Consider the following 20,137-nt stretch of genomic DNA (forward strand, 5'->3'; position numbering starts at 1 on the left):
TTGAAAAGGATTAAAGTATCAATAATAAATTTTGATTGATATAATATTAATAATTAATTTTTATAATTATTTTTATCTACTAAAAACTACATATAGTATTCCTTTTGTGGTATAAAAAGGTTGTGATTCATAACATTTTTGTGAAATTATATTGCATAGACACAAGATCAATTATTTAACAAATTAAATTTTAATTAATATATTTTATTTTTAATTCCTATTTTTATTCATTAATTATTTTACTTTTTATATTTACAGTAAATATTGAATGTAAAATAAATAATATTGATTGTTATATATTTTATTTATTTAGAGTCATAATTAAATTATTTGATATAATTGTAGCAAGTATCTACAATTAATAATAACATGATACTATAATTTTAAGTTGTATAATATAATAAAAAAAAACATAGCAATTTATACCTGCTTCCTATATAGTAATAATATTATATATATTTATATATCTCCTCTTTTAGTTCTTTTCTAAAAATATTGGCATATAATTAATGTAGATAACATATATATTGAGTAAGTATTTTCATTGAATTAATCATAAAAGTTAATATAATTGAAAATATGACATTTTTATTTCTAATAAAATTATTTTTTATTGTAATTAACCTGTGTCATGCACGTGATAAAATTGAAAAAATAATTAATTTGATTGTAATAATTAAAATAATTAAAATTGTTGAAATATATGATATAATATCCGTGTAAATTTACTTGAAATTAAAATAACTTGATTGAAATTGATTGAAATATAATATTAGTAATATATGAAATATATAATATAATATTCGTGTAATTAGTGAAAAATAATATTTAAATTACCATGCTTGACATAAATCTTTAGAATAATTAGTGAAATTATCCGCATGTCAACATTTTTTTACATAGTCGTGTAATCACATCTGTTTTTTTATGACCATTCATGCGGTCAATGTAAAAGGTATTTATTTTTATTGATGTGTCATTACGTAATTGGATGCACGATACTGTCAGTGCATCAAAATTAAATTCTTATAAATATTTGTAGTTCATATTTTAAGTTAATTTTATAAGTACACTATTTCACAAGTCAAGGACAATTCTTTTTAATAGCTTTGTAAATGCTAACAGCTTTTATATTTAACTTATTTTGGAGTACGATAAAATTTATTATTCAATCAATAATTATTTGACAAAAATATTTGAGAATGAATTGATAGAAAGGAAGGTCTATGTCTTCTCAAATTTTGAGATTGAGAAATCAAGCGGAATATATCTTCTGACTGTACACACATGCAAAATATCTTTTGAGAATGAGTCACGTATAGTACATACGATCGATGATCGTAAAATTTCGGATAATAATTTTAATTTGCTTTCCCATGCTGATATATTGAAACAACCAAATGAATGATTCTACTTATTTGGTACGTAATTAATTTATATTAATCCACACAAAATTATTTTCTTTTTTATTTTAAGTTTTGCCAAAAAATTGTATAATAGCCTCATTTTATCGATAACAAAAATTTTAACAGTTTATTTATGAAAATATTTAAAACTGTATTGTGACTTTTTTTAAAGGTATATCCTTTTATTAATATACTATTGTTAGTTTTATTGTTTAACATAAAATAAATCAGTAAATTCTCTTTATTTTATACACATACGAAGTTATAATTTCTTATATTACTCACTCATTGTTATTGGACTCTTGACTGGAAAAGAAAAATTTATATCATGGTCAAAAATAGAGAGAAGTGACCAGTACATTATGATTGATCTTCATGATTTGCAGTATGTAAAATTTTAATATTTTAATATGAATATTTCTTTTGGTAATAATTATGTGTTGTGGTGCAAATTTTTTTTCTTTATGTATTACTATTCACTCTTTTAATTATTGCTTTCATTCAAAAATGAGAAAAAAATAAAATGTACACTATGAGATCAATTTATAATTCAATTATTTGATCATCTATGTGATCACCAAGCAACCGAACACATAATTTATTCTCTAATTTATAACAAAGACATTGGTAAACATATTAGTTTCGCATTTATTTATATATTTTATTTAGGTTTAATTACTCTGTTGGTCCCTATAGTTTTGCAAAATTTTCAGTTAGGTCTCTATACTTTTTTTCCTTTTAATTGGGTCCCTGCACTATTTTTTTTCAATTAAATCCCTCTTGGTAGTAATTGGCTTAATTGTATAGGGACCCAACTAGAAAAAAATTATTGCATGGATTCAAATAAAAGGAAAAAAAGTGTAGGGACTCAATTAAAAAAAAAATTCGGTACAAGGACTCAATTAAAAGGAAAAAAAAAGTATAGGGACTTAAATAAGAATTTCGCAAAATTATAAGGACCAATAGAGTAATTAAACTTTTTATTTATTTATGTTATATTTGTAATTATATTATATCTATTTTTATCAATATATTTTTTAAAAAACACCGTTAGTGTTAGCACATGGTGTATTAAATAAATTAAATGATAGAAATACGTAACTATTTTCTTTTTCAGTCAAGATTTAGTAAAATACTGTAATTTAGACTTGAACGTGCTTCTTATACCTCCTGATAGATTAATTTGAATTGTAATAATTTTAAAATTATAATTTTAATTTTAATCTTATCAGAAAATTATATTTTTTATTTTTTTATATAATCGATATATTATTAATAATGAATAATAATTAACCCTTCATATTTTTAATCAAAACATTTTGATGATAGTTTCTATTTATAGATATTAATGGATGATTGTTTCTTTAAAAACAAATTGCATTATGATTTTAGGTTATTTCACAATAATAATTATTATTCATAATATTGAATTACTCTAAATTTTTTATTTTCTATCATTAGTAGTTAATCTCAAATTAAAAAGATTATGTTGAATTGTTGAATAGTCCAAGTATAACCGGAGTTAATTTAGTTTATTTGTTTATTAATATAATTGATTGAAAGTATAAATGATAAATAAGACAAACAAATAATTAAAAAAAATTACACATAAACTCTTTTTTTTCAAATAAATTTATTCTAATTATTTTACAATTAGCTCATGAGTAATGCATGATTATATTAATTTAAAAAAATATCTTCATTATAATTATATCAAATCAATATTTAATGCGTTATTAAACTACTTATCAATCATCATATTTTTAATTATTCTAATTATATTAATTGATATAGTTCTAATTTTTATTCTTCAAGTGCAATAATTTTATTAGGAGATAGTTAATGCACACATTATTAGTGACCCATTTAATAATAATAATAATAATAATAATAATAATAATAATAATAATAATAATAATAATAATAATAAAAGGTCTATACGGTACATGCATTATATTTTAAAAAGGTAAAATATATTTTAAAAAATTAGGGTATCAATAATCAATTGTGATTAATATCAATATCAATAATTAATTCTTATAATTATTTTTGTACTACTAAAGGCTACATATAGTGTTTTTTTTAAATTGTAGAATAAAAAAGGTTGTGATTCATAACATTTTCGTAAAGTTATATCGTATGGACACAAGATTAATTAGATAACAAATTGAATTTTATTTAATATGCTTTATTTTCTGCTCATATTTTTTCATTAATTATTTTACTTTTTATATTTACAGTAAATATTGAATGTAAAAAAAATATTGAATGTTATCTATTTTATTTATTTAGAGTCATAACTAAATTTGATATAATTATAGGAAGTATCTAAAATTAATAATAACATGATACTATAATTTTAAGTTGTATAATATAATAAAAAAATGTAGCAATTTATGTATGCTTTCTATATAGCACTAATATTATATATATATATATATATATATATATATATATATATATATATATATATATATATATATATCTCCTCTTTTAGCTCTTTCCTAAAAATATTGGCATATAATTAATGTTGATAACATATATATTGAGTAAGTATTTCTATTGAATTAATCATAAAGATTAATAAAATATAATAGCATAAATTTTACCTAATTGTAGCAAGTATCTCCATTGAAAATATTTGCTAATTATTACTATGTATAATTAGTGTGTGTGTATATATATATATATATAAGGATTAATAGTGAATTGTTACAATCATTTATCATCTAAAAATTTCGTACCTCAGACATAGATCTTCTCTTCTGTTTATTATTTTTCATATCTAAGGGCTACTAACTACGATTCTATCAATAGTATTACCTATGGTAGATTATGTAATGAAAAAGTTTGAAAAATAAAGGTAAGAATTATAAGGTTATGGAAAGTCGGCAAAGTCCCATCCAAATTTGACAAGAAGAAGACGACTTACATAAAAATGATTCTCATGAATAATAAGGTAAGTTGATTATTTTCCATGATTCTTTCAAGTGATACTAGGTCCATTTTATAAATATTTTTTGTTCATATTTTAAGTTTATTTGATAAGTAAACCCTTGCACGAATCAAAGATAGTGCAATTTTATAGATTTATAAGTGCTAATAGCCTTTATATTTAATTTGTTTTATAGTGTAATAATAGCTAATATATTTGTTGATGAATTTGACTATTATTATATTATTTATGATCACATTCAATATATATGTATGATTTATTGAAGAAAGTAGATTATTAAAATCGATTAATAATTATTTTAGAGTTAATCCAATTAACACTAGATTAGAAAAAAATCAAACAATGTATAATATATTACTTTTTTATTAATTAAATTATTATAATTTAAATTAATTTTAAAAAATAATTTAAAATTATAATTTTAATTTTATCACGTGCATGGCACGAATAATTACACTTGTTTATTACTATATAAGTAAATGATTATATTTATAAAAAATAAAAATAAACTTGTACGAAAAGAAGGGAATGCATAATCCCATCTCCATCCCACATTCAAAAATTTTAGAGAATTCACAATTTTTTTACTAACAGTTAACCAATACATTATTAATTTTTTCGTATTTTATCAATTTCTGCACACATGCAGCTAGAAGATCAATGTAATTTACATACCAACAATGCAAAGAAACCAAAAGGGTATTGGACAAAAATTAGCCAAATACCTTTGAATGAATTCAAAATCTCTACGAGTTAATATATATATGTTTCTTCTATTAAGTATCAGAATGTTTAGTTTTCATACTAAATAGATGTTCTTTTATATATTTTTCGAATTTTTTTGTATTGCAAATGTGAATGTCTCTATTTCTTTCAAAATTTCATATTTTTTTTTAAATTTTATAGATATTTAATTATTTTTACTAAAATATAACTGGATATTTCTTTTGTTAAGTATTAGGATGTTTTTTTCATATTAAATGAATGTTTTTTTTATATTTCTGTAATTGTGTAGTTTGCAGTCTCTTTAATAATCAAAACAGCACCTAATATCCCAACACCTAATAAGAACTCCATCATCCACCATCCTTATCATTAGCATCATAGCACCATCCATCTTCTTAACCTTACACGCGTCCAACACAAGCGCGTCGAACGTACGCGCATCCGCACCAATCCCATCTTCCTCCATCTTCTTCAAAACTCTGGCAGCGGCAGCCACGTCTCCAACGTAGCAGTGTGCAACGAGGAAGTAGTTGTGTCCTGTCAGATCCAGATTCACGCCAAGCATGGACATGAAATCCACCATGCGCCGTGCGTGGTCTATGGCTTTCTGGCGCGTTAGGATATTCAGGACGGGGTAGAAGGTGGTCGCACTGGGGCGGCAGCCTCTGGCGTCGGTACGTACCATATATTCGATGACGTGGAGCGTGTCATCGACGCGCTATAGCTTGCAGAGGCACGTGATGAGGGAATCGAACGCATTCTTGCGAGTAACGCCGCGGTTGAGGGTGGATAGGGTTTGAAGGAGGTAGTTGAGGAGGGAAGAGGAGAAGGTTTCGTCGGTGACGAAGTCGAAGGTGGACTTCGTGTTGAAGCAGTTGTCTTGGATGCGCTTGTTGAGGGCGTCGCGGAGAGCATGGAAGTCGCCGGAGCTTCCAGCAGCATTGGTGAGTTCGCCGACAAACCAGATGTCGGTGATAGAAAAGGAGTGGGTCGCGTTGGGGAGGCGGAGAGGACCTGACGGTGAGAGAGAAAGGTCTGTGTGTGTGATTATTAAAAGTGGGTAGGTTAATGTGAGAGAGAAGAGGAAGGTTTTTATAATTAGGTTTACTTAATTAATTTTAAATTTTTAAAATTTTGAATTTAAAAAATTTAAAATTAATTATTAATATAAATTAATGTGGTTTTGTTTAGTTTTTGTCCATATACTTTTTCTTTACATATATATTACATCGATTCAATAAATATTGGCTACATATATTTGACTTTAATAATCATCTAACGAAATTCACAGAACTAAATTAGGTCAGTACTATAGTTTATCTGAGCTAGTGAGACAACATTAATTTTTGTAACTATATGGTTGCATTTAATTTTAAAAATAAGACAAAATAAGACAAGATATAAGAAACAAAGATATTAATTTATTTTTATATTCTTTTTACATAAAATATAGAATAAAAAATAAAATAATAAAAAATAAAATTAAAAAATTTAATAATAATAATACGAAAAAATATAAAAAAAATTTTCTGTCAAAAAAATATAAAATATATTAATTTAATATATTAAAATACAATATTTTTATTTATATTTTATCTACTAAATATAATTTTATATTTTTGTATTTATATTTCAGTATATTATCTTTATAAATAAACACAACCTATATGTCTACATGTCCCACATTGCATTAGTATTTATGATTTCAAAATTTTGAAAGAAACTTATTCTTGGTTTGACTATTCGTTTGACTTGCGACTACCTACCTACCTGAGTCCTTAATCAACAAATCAAAATTTGAAAACAACGACATCGGAAGCGGACAAATGCTATATATAGGACAATAACATTTCCCAAATTTGTGATGCCACCATCAAGAATATATACACATAGAACAAATTCTTTTGGTTTAATTTCATCACCACGATTTTGTTAGAATTTTATGTCCAAACCCTTTTTACTAGTAAAAACCGAGCTTTTCTAATTTGTTGCTATTATTTACTAGAAGATAGAGATTCAATAACGTAATTCGTGCGACTTACGTGCTTTTCATCACCTAACCCTTCTTCTTAGTCCAAAACACGTACAGCATTTGTGTATTTCGATTTCAATTGGCAGGGCAACATAATAACTAATTAATCCGACATTGAGTCCTATAAATACATTACTAAAATAAGCATGTATGATTGATCACAAAACACATACAAAAATATAATGATACCACCCCTATGTGCTTTTCACCTAACCCTTCTTCTTAGTCCAAAAACCACAGCAATTATATATGTATTTTGATTCAAAAATACTATTTACTTAGAACATGCATGTGTAATTTGTCCTTTTTTAATTTAAATAAATATTTAAAAGTGAACACTTAAAGAAAGTAATATCGATCTTATTTTCGAAAATACATATTTAAGATATTTTCGAAAAATATTACTACATATTTCATCTGTATTTTAATTTCTATTTTCTATTTTGAGTAAAAAGACCGTAATCTACTCTACACTGTGGTCACAAAAATCTTCTATTTAATTTCTTTGCAAGTTTTCTGTGAAAATCATAATGATTTAAGAAAATGCATATATCATAACAAAGAATAGTCATGTGTAAAATTCAACAATCGTTATGGAATATATGTAGCATCTAACTACAGCCCGTGATTAAACAATGTCTCCAGGAACATAACATATATACAACTTCTAAGCTCTATAAAATTTACAAATGAATCACTTGCTCAGAAAGTCCTATATATGATGAGATTATCAATCAAATGAAGCAGTCAATGAAACACTTGTGCGGGGAGGATCCTGACACATAACCTTGCAGTGATGGAATATATTAGAATCAAAATTATAAATGTTTTGTTAATATGTATCCTGAAAATTAAATAAAATTTAAAAGTATTATAGAAACTATTTTAATAAAAGTTATTGATAATATAATTTTTTAATATTTTTAATATATTGAATATATTAAAAATTTAAAATTTTTTATTATTATACTCTTAAAGTATGTTTTTAGAATATATTTTTACTAAATGCTAATTATAATTAAGATAACGTGGGTTGAATAAAGTGGGAGAAAAGGAATGAAGAATTAGGAAGTGGAGAATTCAGATTACTCAACTTGCATAATCATGTGCATAGTATTAATGAATATCTTGCTTTGTTTGTTATGATTGTTATTTATTTACTATAGTTAGTTGATTAGTCTTATTTAGAAAAAAATTCTTTTTGTTAAGTTTTGTTAGTAGTTTGTTAGCCTGCAATTTGTATGGGTATATATTTCTCATCCAAACTAATAAAAATATAGCAAAAAATCATTCTCAGTACTAATTTTGATTTTAACATGGTATCAGAAGAATTTTTTATATTTCTTTGTGTTTTTTTCTAATTCTCTTTTCTATTTTTCGAACCTTCCTTTCCTCTTTTTTTATTTCTTCTTTTCTCCCTTTTTCAATCTCCAATTTTTTTTTCTTTTGTAATGGCAGCGATCAATGAAGCCGATCTTTTTCTTCTCCATTCTTCCGATCAACCGAACCTTGCCTTAGTCACGCAAGTGCTTACCAGCGACAATTATCTTTCATAGAAAAGATCGATGGAAATGGCGCTTAATGGCAAAAACAAGCTTAGATTCGTTGACGGCACGATTCCGCCATCTGAGGAAGGTGCGTCTCATCCTTTCAAGCTCCGCTGGCGTCATCTGAACGACATTGTCAGCACCTGGATTCTCAATTCTGTTTTCAAGGAAATCGCATCGAGCTTGATCTTTACTAGTTCTGCTCATGAGATTTGGACAGATCTAGGTCACCAATTTCAGCAAAAGAACGGTCCTCGAATTTATGAACTTCGAAAATATTTAATCAAGCTGAAACAAAATTCTCTCTTTGCCTCTCCGTTTTTTACTAAGCTAAAGTGTGTGTGAGAGGAATTATATCATTTTCGACTTCCAGTATACTATAATTATAGTGATATTTGTAAATTTTTAGTTCATTCTAATGAGAAATATGCTCTCGTATTCTTGATGGGATTGAATGATGTGTACCATTAAATTTGGAGCCAAATTTTGTTAATGAAATCTTTGCCTAGCATCTCTAAAATTTTCTCGCTAATAATTCAAAAGGAATGATAAAGAAGACTAACTCTTGCTCCTCCAACAAACAATGAAACACAATTAACTTTAGCCGTAAAGAACACAGTACAATTCCAAGATCCAACATAAAAAAAATAAAAAATAAACCGTTCTGTGTTTACTGTGATTTACTTGGCCACACTAAAAACAAATGTTACAAGTTACATGATTATCCACCTAATTACAAGAAGCAAAATTCAACCACAATTCAAATCAACCATGTGAACACAAATTAAGACATTCCTTTTGAGCTCACTTCTCAACAATACAATTAATATCACTCTTTTGAGTCTTTTCTGCACAAGTTCCATCTACAATGCCCTCTATTATCACTGCTAAAGTTTCAAGCGCAGGGAAAAATAAACTACTCTCAATTTTCTTGGGATCCTGCCTAATCAAAAAATAAATTAATAAATAAATTTGGGACCCTGAAACTATAATCTTTTGCTTCCTTCTTTTCCATTCTTAGGCGCATTACTTCTAGAAAAAAAAATGAAAACCATCTTTTAACTAAATTTTTTTTAATGTATTTGCCATTTAAATAAGTCTTCAAAATAATATAAAAAATTAAAGAGATTGTAAAGTCTAATTTAAAAATAAGAGAAAATAATAATAAATCAATAGAATTGTAATTACATAACTACTTTCTTCTATTAGTTTTGAACTGAATTTTACAGTCTTCATCAAAATCAATTCTATTTTAACTTTTAGCAGGAGAGAATCAACTTGTCAGAAAATATCTTCCACATGTGTCTTGTTGTTGCCCCCTATATATTGAATTTTTGTATTTAATAACATTCAATATTATTATTAGCTCATGTATGAAAATTAAAAGAATTAGCTATAGAATAAGAATATTGCTGGAGGAGGTAGTTGTTAGTATTGCAAGTGTGAGGAGTGTTGAAGTTAGTCTCACATCAAAGAAAGCATGGAAGAGTGAGGAGTTTATAAGATGAGAGACCCATTAACTTGACATCTTAAGATTTTGAGTTGGATGTGGTGTCTTCTCATTTTATGTTCTCTCGCTTAAACAAATTAATTAAATTAAATATGAGTTTCACATGCATGTAGTAATAAGAAAGTTACAAAGTGATTTTATTATTAGAAAAGTAAAAGCTGGTTCACACATGGTTGAATAATGACTTTACATACATATATATTTGGCTATTAGCCCCATCAGCATATATCATATTATATGATAATTGAGAAGTAAGCAACAAAGTAAATGCAACTGTACCACCAACGCTCCCACACAGCACACATGATAGAAAGATACGGTGTATGTATCTTCGAAAAGTCCTTTGCACTAATATATTCCACGATTATATCATGAATTACACTTTAGAAATGTATCTATCCTATCTATATCCTTTTAGAATAGATAGGTTTCGTATTTGATTTTATGCTATTGTTACGGGGTTTAAAAGGTAGTATTTAATTTATTAAAAAAATTAAAAATAATATTTAATTTAAAAAGTTAAAAATAAATAATTTTTAAATATTTAAAGTTTGTTATAAAAAGTAAATTAAATAAAAATTAAGTACCAAATAATAATACACACCATAGAAAAAAATTAGGGTTGTTAATTTATTTTTTCTCTAGAGATAAAAAAAAAATTGTCCAAACAGAATATCTGTAAGGGCCATAACAAATTAAATGAAAATTCATAAAATTCTCACAGGAATTGGGATCTGTCCCCCCCCAAAAAAAAAAAAAAAAAAAAAAAAAAGACGAAAACAGAGCATAAGTACCTATCCTATGTTTATGGAGATCTGCAAAAGTTTTACAAAATATTAAAAAAAAAAAATTAATTTAATATATATAAATATTTTTGTTACAAACTTACAATTTAGAAACTAATTCCTTGTCTTCAATCCTTCTCCTAGACTTTTATATAATAAAGTGACATAAATTTTGGGAGATGTAATTCTTTTAAATTTGCTATTTTTTTTAATGAATATATATGTTGTAGAGTTTTAGTCGATAAGTTGAAATATATTGAACCGTGTTAAAATGATTTATCTTAAGATTATCGTGATGCTATGTTTTTTTATGTTAATCTTTTTTTTAAAGATAATATTCATAAATACTCACAAAATATCTCAATTTTTTTATAAGGACAAATAAAAGAGCACTTGCAATAAAGATAAAGAAGAAATAGGAGTATTTTTTTTAGAGGAGTGTTAGGGGCAGTACTTTTGTTAAATTCTAGCCAACACTTAACCATCAAAAGGAAATTGAATGATTCTACATTATTAGTTACAATCTCACACCATCAAAAATATCATTGATGGTTAATTAATGGCTAAAAACCATAAAATCTGCTGGTCACTTAGACTTTCTCTTTTTCTTAATTAAGTAGGTAGGAGAATGGTATCTATTCTATCGAATCCATTGCTATTTCTACTCTTGTTCAATTTAGACGATATTTATATTTTTTATTTTAACTATTATTTTTATAGATTTAATTATTTTATTAATTTTTATAATTAAAAATGTATAATTAATAGATAAAAATTTAGAGAAATTCTCCACATACAAGTATTTTTTTTATACAAATCTTTATAAGTGCACATTTTTCTTCTTGCGCACGTTCTTCTTCCTCTTCCTCTTCTTCTTCTTCTTCTTCTTCTTTTCTTTCGTTTCTTGCCTTCTCTTTCTCCTTCTTCTTCTTCTTGCTGCACGTTCTTCTTCCTCTTCCTCTTCTTCTTCTTCTTCTTTTCTTTCGTTTCTTGCCTTCTCTTTCTCCTTCTTCTTCTTCTTACTGTACGTTCTTCTTCCTCTTCCTATTCTTCTTCTTCATTTACGTGCTTTTCTCTCTGTTTTCTTTCTTCGTTATTCTCGATTTTCATTGTTTTTTGACATCAAGCTCTGAAATCATTTTTGAATAAGAAGAAGCGGCAGAAGATGAGGAGGAGAAAGAGAAAGAGTTCTGAAATATGCATAAGGTGTACTTCAACGAATTTTGGGTGTATTTTTTAAATTCTTTGGGTGTATTTTTGTAATCCTTTGGGTGTATTTCTATAATTGTTTGGGTGAATTCCTGTAACCGTTTGGGTGTATTTCTGTAATCCTTTGGGTGTATTTCTGTAATCGTTTGGGTGTATTTCTGAAGTTCCATTATCTTCAAATTTGGCAAGAAAATCGTTTTCATGGAGGAAGAAGAAGAAGAGTCGTTCATAATGCATGACGAGTAGCGCGCTTTGGAAACAGGAAGTTGTTGAATAACGTGCGTTTTATTTACTCTTGAATGTGAAAGTGTGTAATGCATGTGTTTTATTGGACTTGTAAGACTTGTAAGCCAAAAAGACTTGTATAGCCGGCCTCGAAAATTTATAACTATTGAGAGACAAAAAAAAGGATAAGATCATTAATGAGAAAAAAGGGGGTAAGATCCACATATATAAGCATGGAACAAGTATTGGGGTTAAGGATTTTCTACTTTGGCTTCAACCACAAAAGTCATTTTTTTTTTCTAAGAATTTAATAAAATTAAGAATGTCAAGGATATTAGTTAAGAGAATTAAAATATAAAATTTTGACTTCCCGCCTTCCGATCCCTTTTTTTTTTTCTAATTGGCTTTTTGGGCATAGGAAATACATTTTATTTTGTAGTGAATATTATTGTCTTAAAAAGTGGTATCTATTTATTAAAAAAAAAAGTTAAAAATTAATATTTAATTTAAAAAATATAAAAATAAATAATTTTTTAAAAATCAAAATTTACTAAAAAAAAAATAAGTTAAACAAAATTTAGACACTAATTCATAAATACCATAGAATTAACCTTATTTTTTTCTTTAAAAGCAAAAAACACACTTTATTTAGAGATATATATGGATACATCATATATCATATGCATTAGATATACTTATCACTAAATACAATTAACAAACTTACCCTAACCACAAGCATTATTCATAATCACACATGCAAAGTCCAAATCTATAATTACAAGTCTATAATGTGACTTCTATATGTGGCTGTTTGCAACAAGGCAAAGAGGATTCTTCTTATGTGGAACAAGTCCAGGCAATACTTCAGTATCAATGTCTTCCTTTGTCACTCCCAAAGGCAATTCCCAGTTAAAAGAATATAAAAGATTAGCAAGGATTAGGTCAAGTGTTGTAACTGCCATATGCAATCCAGGGCAAATTCTTCTACCGGAACCAAACGGAATCAACTCGAAATCTTGCCCTCGAAAATCAATATGATTTTCGAGGAACCTTTCAGGATAGAACTCTTCCGGATCCTTCCAAATTTCGGGATCTCTATGTATAGCCCATGCATTTATATACACTATTGTCTTGGCTGGAATTTCATAGCCATCTATAATGCAATGTTGAGTTGTTTCTCTTGGCACAAGGAGTGGTGCTGGAAGATGCAACCTAAGTACCTCTTTTATAACAGCATTAAAATAGGTAAACTTTTGAATATCATCTTCTTCTAAATAATCTTTCTTGATTTCTTGCTTTCTAATTTCTTCTTGAACTTTCTTTAGAACTCTTGGGTTTTTCATTAGGGCAAACATAGCCCAAACAGTTGTGGCTGAAGTAGTGTCTGTTGCCGCTACAAGCATATCCTGTAGAAGGAAATAAAAACACTATTTTGAGCATTGAATGTTAGTTAGACTTTTTAATTTTTATAAGTGCAAACTAACTTTAAAAAATTTCACTTTAAATATTTTTAAAAGTATTTTTATCTTTTAAAGTCACAAATATAAGTATATAATTTTTTTATTTACTAAATACAAAATGAAAAATTTATGTTTTTAAAAAATACAAGTATCTCTTAAAAAAATTTTACCAAATGAAACTTAAGTATACATTAAAATCAACTACTAAAATTGACTATTAGTATAGAATATATATTAAAATATAAATAAACATAAAAAATAAATTAAATTATATATATTTATATATAATATATAATGACTTATTTTAATAATTAATTTTTATATTTACTTAATATTTTTTTAAAAAAACCATAAAAAAAAATGATAAGAAGAGAAGGTAAGACTACAAACCATGACCAATGCTTTGATGTGATCATAGGTGATGTCAATGGAAAATGAACGCTCCTTCTTCAATTGAAGCAAGACATCAATCATGTCTTCTTCTCCCTTATCCTTCAAAGTCTTTCTATTGGGATCCATGTGTTCATCAATGACTTCTTGATAGAAACTATCCATCTCCTTAAAAATTCTTTCAAGACGTTTATGCATTCCATTGACTCTATCAATCCAACCCAAGAAAGGAATATAATCCGAAACAAAGTTAGCAGCCACAACAGCTTGTAACTCATTGAACAAACCATGGAACCTACTCCTCTCAACTCCTTCATTATCATCATACCTTCTCCCAAAAGCACTCCTACATATAATAGTGCTATTAAGAGACACCAACATCTCACTCAAGTTTACAACTTTTGAAGATGATGATGAAGCATGACTAGATATTTTTTCTATCATTTTTTGTATCTCAAAATTTCTTATTGAGGAAAAGCTTGATACACTTCTAGCACTAAGAACATGAGTAACACCAATCTTTCTAACTTCTCTCCAATGATCACCATATTGGGAAAACGCAATATCTAAGCCATTGTAGGACATTTTTTGTTGCCCTAGTAACTTAGGCCTTCCGGAGAAAACAATGTCATGGTTTTTTAGTGTCTCTTTGGCTAGTTTTGATGAGGAAACAACAATGGCACGCCTTAACCCTAGTTTAAGGGAGAATATAGGGCCATATTTCTTAGAGAGTTGAGATAGTTGCTTGTGAAGGATTGAATTATCTAATTGATGAAGGTTCCCTATTATGGGAAGGCCTTTAGGACCAGGTAGTGATTTAAGGGATTTTTTTTTTAGGGTTCGGATGAAAAGAAACACAAACAAAGGAATAATAAGATATAGACTTAGAACAAGTGGTGGCAACATTGTAGCTTATTGAGAAGAAACAACAATGGTGATGAGGAATATAATAGATATCACTTAGACTAGTTGTGTATTTATAGGGCTCAAATAGGTACGTGGTGGGGAAATTATCTGTGGAACTTGATTGACAATTCAAGATTATTAACAATTCAAATTTAGTTAGAATGATTATAATGATAAGAAGAAGTTTTATTATTATTAAGTAGATAAGGCCCATGTGCGTGTATGTTGTTGTGGAGCACGTAACATTTAACAGTTCTATTTTATTGGAAAAAGTTAATATTGAGGACTATTAATAAAGATTAGTTAACAATATTATATGTAAGTACTACATACAACTTGGGTTTGGTCGAGTAGTTAGCTTACTTGTTCGCTTAAACAATTGTCAGGAGTTCGAATTCCATTTTCTGCGTGCAACAACTCATAACGTGGACAACCAAAGAAAAAAACTCCTAACTTTAAAAAAAAAATTGTTTTTTGATGGGCCTATCATTATTATCTAAAGAGATATGGATCACATCGTTTTTCTATAATTTTATTTTAAAATTATTTATTATAGTTAAGAAAGCTATATTGAGTGTGTATAAGAACTTAGGAACAACGAATTCTGAGATTCCTACGTTATTCGAACTATGCGTAATTAGCGGCTCTAATTTTCATAGACTGATTCGAAAACTATGCGTAACTAGTTTTGGCTAATGCACGGTTGCTAAAAGGGTAATTATATATAGTGTCCATATTGTTAATTAGAATGATAACTAATTACTAAAGCTATTATATAGAAGAAATTTTTAATTACTCTCAGAGTAAATCAGTGTTTTTATTCTCATGAATTAATTACCTTTTACATCTGTATTATAGGTCTATTATTATTTTGAGAAAATTTTACTCTTCTCTTTCAAGAGATACACTAAAATGACACTCTCTTTTTCTTTATTTGTAAAATGTATATTTTTTTTTTATAATTAAAAAATTTTTTTTAATCTATTTTAAAATTTTTGTGTTAACTAATGTTAACTTTATCTATTTTTCGAAAAAAAATAAATTATTTTTTATAAAAATACTTTTTAACAAAAATTTTATTTTTTTTGTCATTAAATTTTGCTTATCAAAATATCCTTTAATAAATTTTTTTTATTTATTAAATTATATTTTTACCAAAACATTTTTCTTATAAGAGGATACAAGAAACTTTTCTTATATACTACCTTTGTTTTCACACACGGGGTACACTACTACAAAAAAAATATTTTAGCGATTATCTATTTTATTATTAACGATAATAATAAAAAGATTTAATTACTTTGTTGGTCCCTATAGTTTCGTAAAATTTTCAATTAGGTCCCTATATTTTTTTTTCCTTTTAATTAGGTTTCTGCACCAAATTTTTTTTCAATTAGGTCCTTCTTGGTAGTAATTGATTTAATTGTATAGGAACCCAATTAAAAAAAATTTGGTGCAGGGACTCAAATAAAAAGAAAAAAAAGTGTAGAGACTCAATTGAAAAAAAATTTGGTGCAGGGACCCAATTAAAAAAAAAAAAAAAGTATAAGGACCTAATTGAAAATTTCGCGAAACTATAAGGGCCAACAGAATAATTAAACCTAATAAAAATAACAGATAATATATTTACTAATAATTAGATATTATATAATTGTTTTATGTTTTATTATTAAAAAATTTTAATGATAATTATATAATTATCATTATAACATGTAATAATAACGTAAAACATATAATTGTCGTAAAATTATGTTAAATAAGATGTATAGTAGCTATTATATTTTTAGTTTTACCACTAAAAATTTGACACTAAAAAATTTTTTTGTTACAGTGATAATGTAATTAAAAATAGGACCACAATCAAATTTAAAATCATAAGAAAATCACAGCTTTTTTTTTTTTTTCAGTTATGAATAGCAAAATACATGAAAACAATTTACGCGGACGCAGAACAAAATGTAACACCCAAGAGCAATTCAAAGTCAAACATCTCCTCGAAATGTTTGATTCATTGTATAAGAGACCTGCACTAAAAGATTCATATGCCAGCATGTTGTTGTTGTTGTTGTTTGTGATGGTTTGACACAAATATCCTAAATCAATTTTAAAAATAAAGATCGTCTACAATAAGAACAGTAAAATTATTTGAAAAAGTTTAGTAAACCAACATTAATCAATAATATTTGAAAAATAATAAAAAATTAACTTAAATAATTTTAAATTGTTATATTTAATATTTATTAATTATCATTAGAATAATTATATAATTTTAGATATAATAAATATATAATTATAAATTATATATTTATATATATAAAATTATAGATATTAAGTTAAATAAGATAACTTTAGTTATTATTTTCATATTATTACTATCAATCAATTTAGCCAACTACTTTAAAGTCATCAGCCAATAAATAAAAAGAAATGAATAAAAAAACGTCAAAACTAAAAACAATAAAAACATCTAAATAAAGTAAAAAAAAAAACATTTATTGGTGAAATGATAAAAATAATTTAAGATTAGAATTTATGATTTAAAATTTATAATTTTGAATTTAGGGTTTAAAGTGGCTGGAGGTGATAACAGGGTGGCGGTTAGTGATGGCCATTAGTGGGCGGAAGAAGCCAATGGCAGTAATGGTGGTGGTTGGTTGGTAGTAGTGAATAAAATTATAGTATTAAGAAAAAAACGTAATTAAATAATTTAAAAATATATATATAAATAAGTGAGTTTATTTGTTTGTTCCTTGAAATAATCGACTAATTGGATAATTAGCTTTTTTGTATGATTGAAATCAGCATGAAACCACTTTTTGAAAACTTAAATTGATAAAAGGAAGTTCATAAAAAATTATTTTTCTAACAAAAATTATTTATAAACTTAAAAAAGTGAAAAATGGAGCTGCAATAATTAAGTAACGACAAACTAGGATTCTGGGCCAATGGAAGCTAAGTAACCATCTTCTCCAAAAGCTGGACAATTTTGACATGGCTTCCGATCCGTAAAATATTTGTGAACCTAGCATTAGTTTTCAGTATTTTCACACGTAAATTTGCCCAGAGAGCTTATCCATATGCGCTGTTATTTTATCATTTTGATATGATGTATCATGTGAATGGACACTTCCAAAATGTCAACAAAAATGGCAAGCACATTTTTGGCATTTTATTATACAATAAACATTAAAAATGAATATTTTTTATTAATGATATGGTCGTTATCAACGAGCTATAACTCGGCGTCATCCGTTATAGCTCGTCCATTTATGAGCTATAACTCGGTCAGATAAATGCTCCTATCATAACCGACGATCAAACGATTCACAAGTCAGATACGTTATCCACCATTTTTATAACCGACCTTAATGCCAAAGCGTAACGGACGAACAGCCCATCATATAAAGTAAGGTAAAGTATTTTATTCGGCGAGTTCGAATAATACGAGATACTAACTTAAGTTTTGGAGTGCCTTTACAGGTACACCCCCCTCCCCCTTTTCTCATTTGCTCGCGCTCTTATGTCACGTTGAGAAGAAAGCTCGGATTCAAGGATTGGACGTTCAGCCACCGAGGTGATAGCTCGGCAATCATCCATAGTTAGGGGCTGATCTATTTCGCAAGCAAGAACAATTGGCGCCCACCGTGGGGCCGAAGAAATAAGTCTTTTCTTTTGGTCCTGCTACCTTCACTTACACTCATGGCTGACGTACTACCTCCTTCCCCATCCGAACTTCTGAGGATGGTAACTAAGCTGCAACAAGCTAATCAGCGTATGGTAGAGGAGAACCAAAGAATGGCCGCCCAAATTGCCGAGTTGAACAACGCTCGGATCGAAAATAACAACACTCATCGACAACAACCAGAGGATGATGAACATCATTCTGACCCTTCCCATTTTTCGGAGACCATCCGAGTTAAGCGAGCCCAACCTGAAGATGAAAACAACGAACCCGACGAGCTCGTGGGACCTTTCACGCCAGAAGTGATGAACTTCGAGCTACCACGAAGGTTCACCTTACCACTGACTCTCACACCTTACGATGGGCTCGGAGATCCAAAGAAGTTTCTCAAGAAATTTCGATCAATAATGATCGTTAACGGTGCATCAGATAATGTCTTATGCCGTTGTTTTCCAAATTATTTAGACGGTCCTGCACTTGATTGTTTTTGTGCTTTGTCTGCAGGTTCCATCTCACGATTTCAGCAACTGGCCAAGCTATTTGAAGAACACTTCGCTGGATCCGCAATATATCTACATGACTCGGACTATCTGAACACTATCAAGCAGGGGCAAAACGAAAGTTTGAAGGACTATATGACTCGCTTCACAAAAGTCGCCATCAGCATACCCAACCTCCATCCCGAAGTCCATCTACATGCAATCAAAAGCGGCCTCCGACCTGGGAAGTTTCAAGACACAATTGCGGTGGCCAAGCCAAAGACCCTTGCCGAATTCCGCGAGAAAGCCAAAGGCCAAATCGATATCGAAGAGCTCAGACAGGCTCGAAAGTCTGACAAAACAAACTACAGAGACGAGGACAAAGCTCCAAGTAGTAAGAAAGGTTTTAAACTAACACCTCGTTTTGATTCTTATACGCAGTTTAACACTAAGCGAGAGGATATCATCAAAGAGATTCTAAATTCAAAACTCATCAAGCCACCAAGGAAGGCCGGCACCTACCAAGAAACTAAGAATGTAGACAAATCTAAATATTGTGCTTTCCACCAGAAGCACGGCCACACCATTGATGACTGTGTGGTGGCAAAAGATCTCTTAGAACGGTTAGCTCGGCAAGGCCATCTTGACAAGTACATTGGAGGTCACATTAAAAAATGTGCCACACCTTCCAGAAACGATGATTCGTCAGAACAACAACACCGAGGGAAAGAAAGGACATCCTCAAGCCAATATGAACAGCCCCGAGGTATAATCAATTGTATTTCAGGGGGATACGCCAGCGGAGGATCCTCAAGCTCGGCTAG

At 28.0% G+C, this 20,137-nt stretch overlaps 2 protein-coding genes across 2 annotated transcripts; both read right to left on the minus strand.

Annotated features, from left to right (window-relative positions):
* Positions 1 to 5,389: 5,389 nt before the first annotated feature.
* LOC140176861 (pentatricopeptide repeat-containing protein At3g56030, mitochondrial-like) lies at positions 5,390 to 5,773 on the minus strand. Its single transcript, XM_072208417.1, has one exon. The coding sequence runs from the start codon at positions 5,771 to 5,773 to the stop codon at positions 5,390 to 5,392; it is 384 nt and encodes a 127-aa protein (XP_072064518.1).
* A 7,229-nt stretch (positions 5,774 to 13,002) lies between these two features.
* Positions 13,003 to 15,208, minus strand: LOC112729411 (cytochrome P450 83B1-like). The gene is made up of 2 exons (XM_025779625.2): positions 14,247 to 15,208; positions 13,003 to 13,802 (listed from the first exon to the last, which is right to left on the minus strand). Exons 1-2 carry the CDS (start codon positions 15,150 to 15,152, stop codon positions 13,194 to 13,196), a joined length of 1,515 nt encoding a protein of 504 aa, XP_025635410.1. The 5' UTR covers positions 15,153 to 15,208; the 3' UTR covers positions 13,003 to 13,193.
* Positions 15,209 to 20,137: the final 4,929 nt, after the last annotated feature.

Source organism: Arachis hypogaea, chromosome 12, assembly GCF_003086295.3.
Source record: "Arachis hypogaea cultivar Tifrunner chromosome 12, arahy.Tifrunner.gnm2.J5K5, whole genome shotgun sequence".
NCBI lineage: Eukaryota > Viridiplantae > Streptophyta > Magnoliopsida > Fabales > Fabaceae > Arachis > Arachis hypogaea.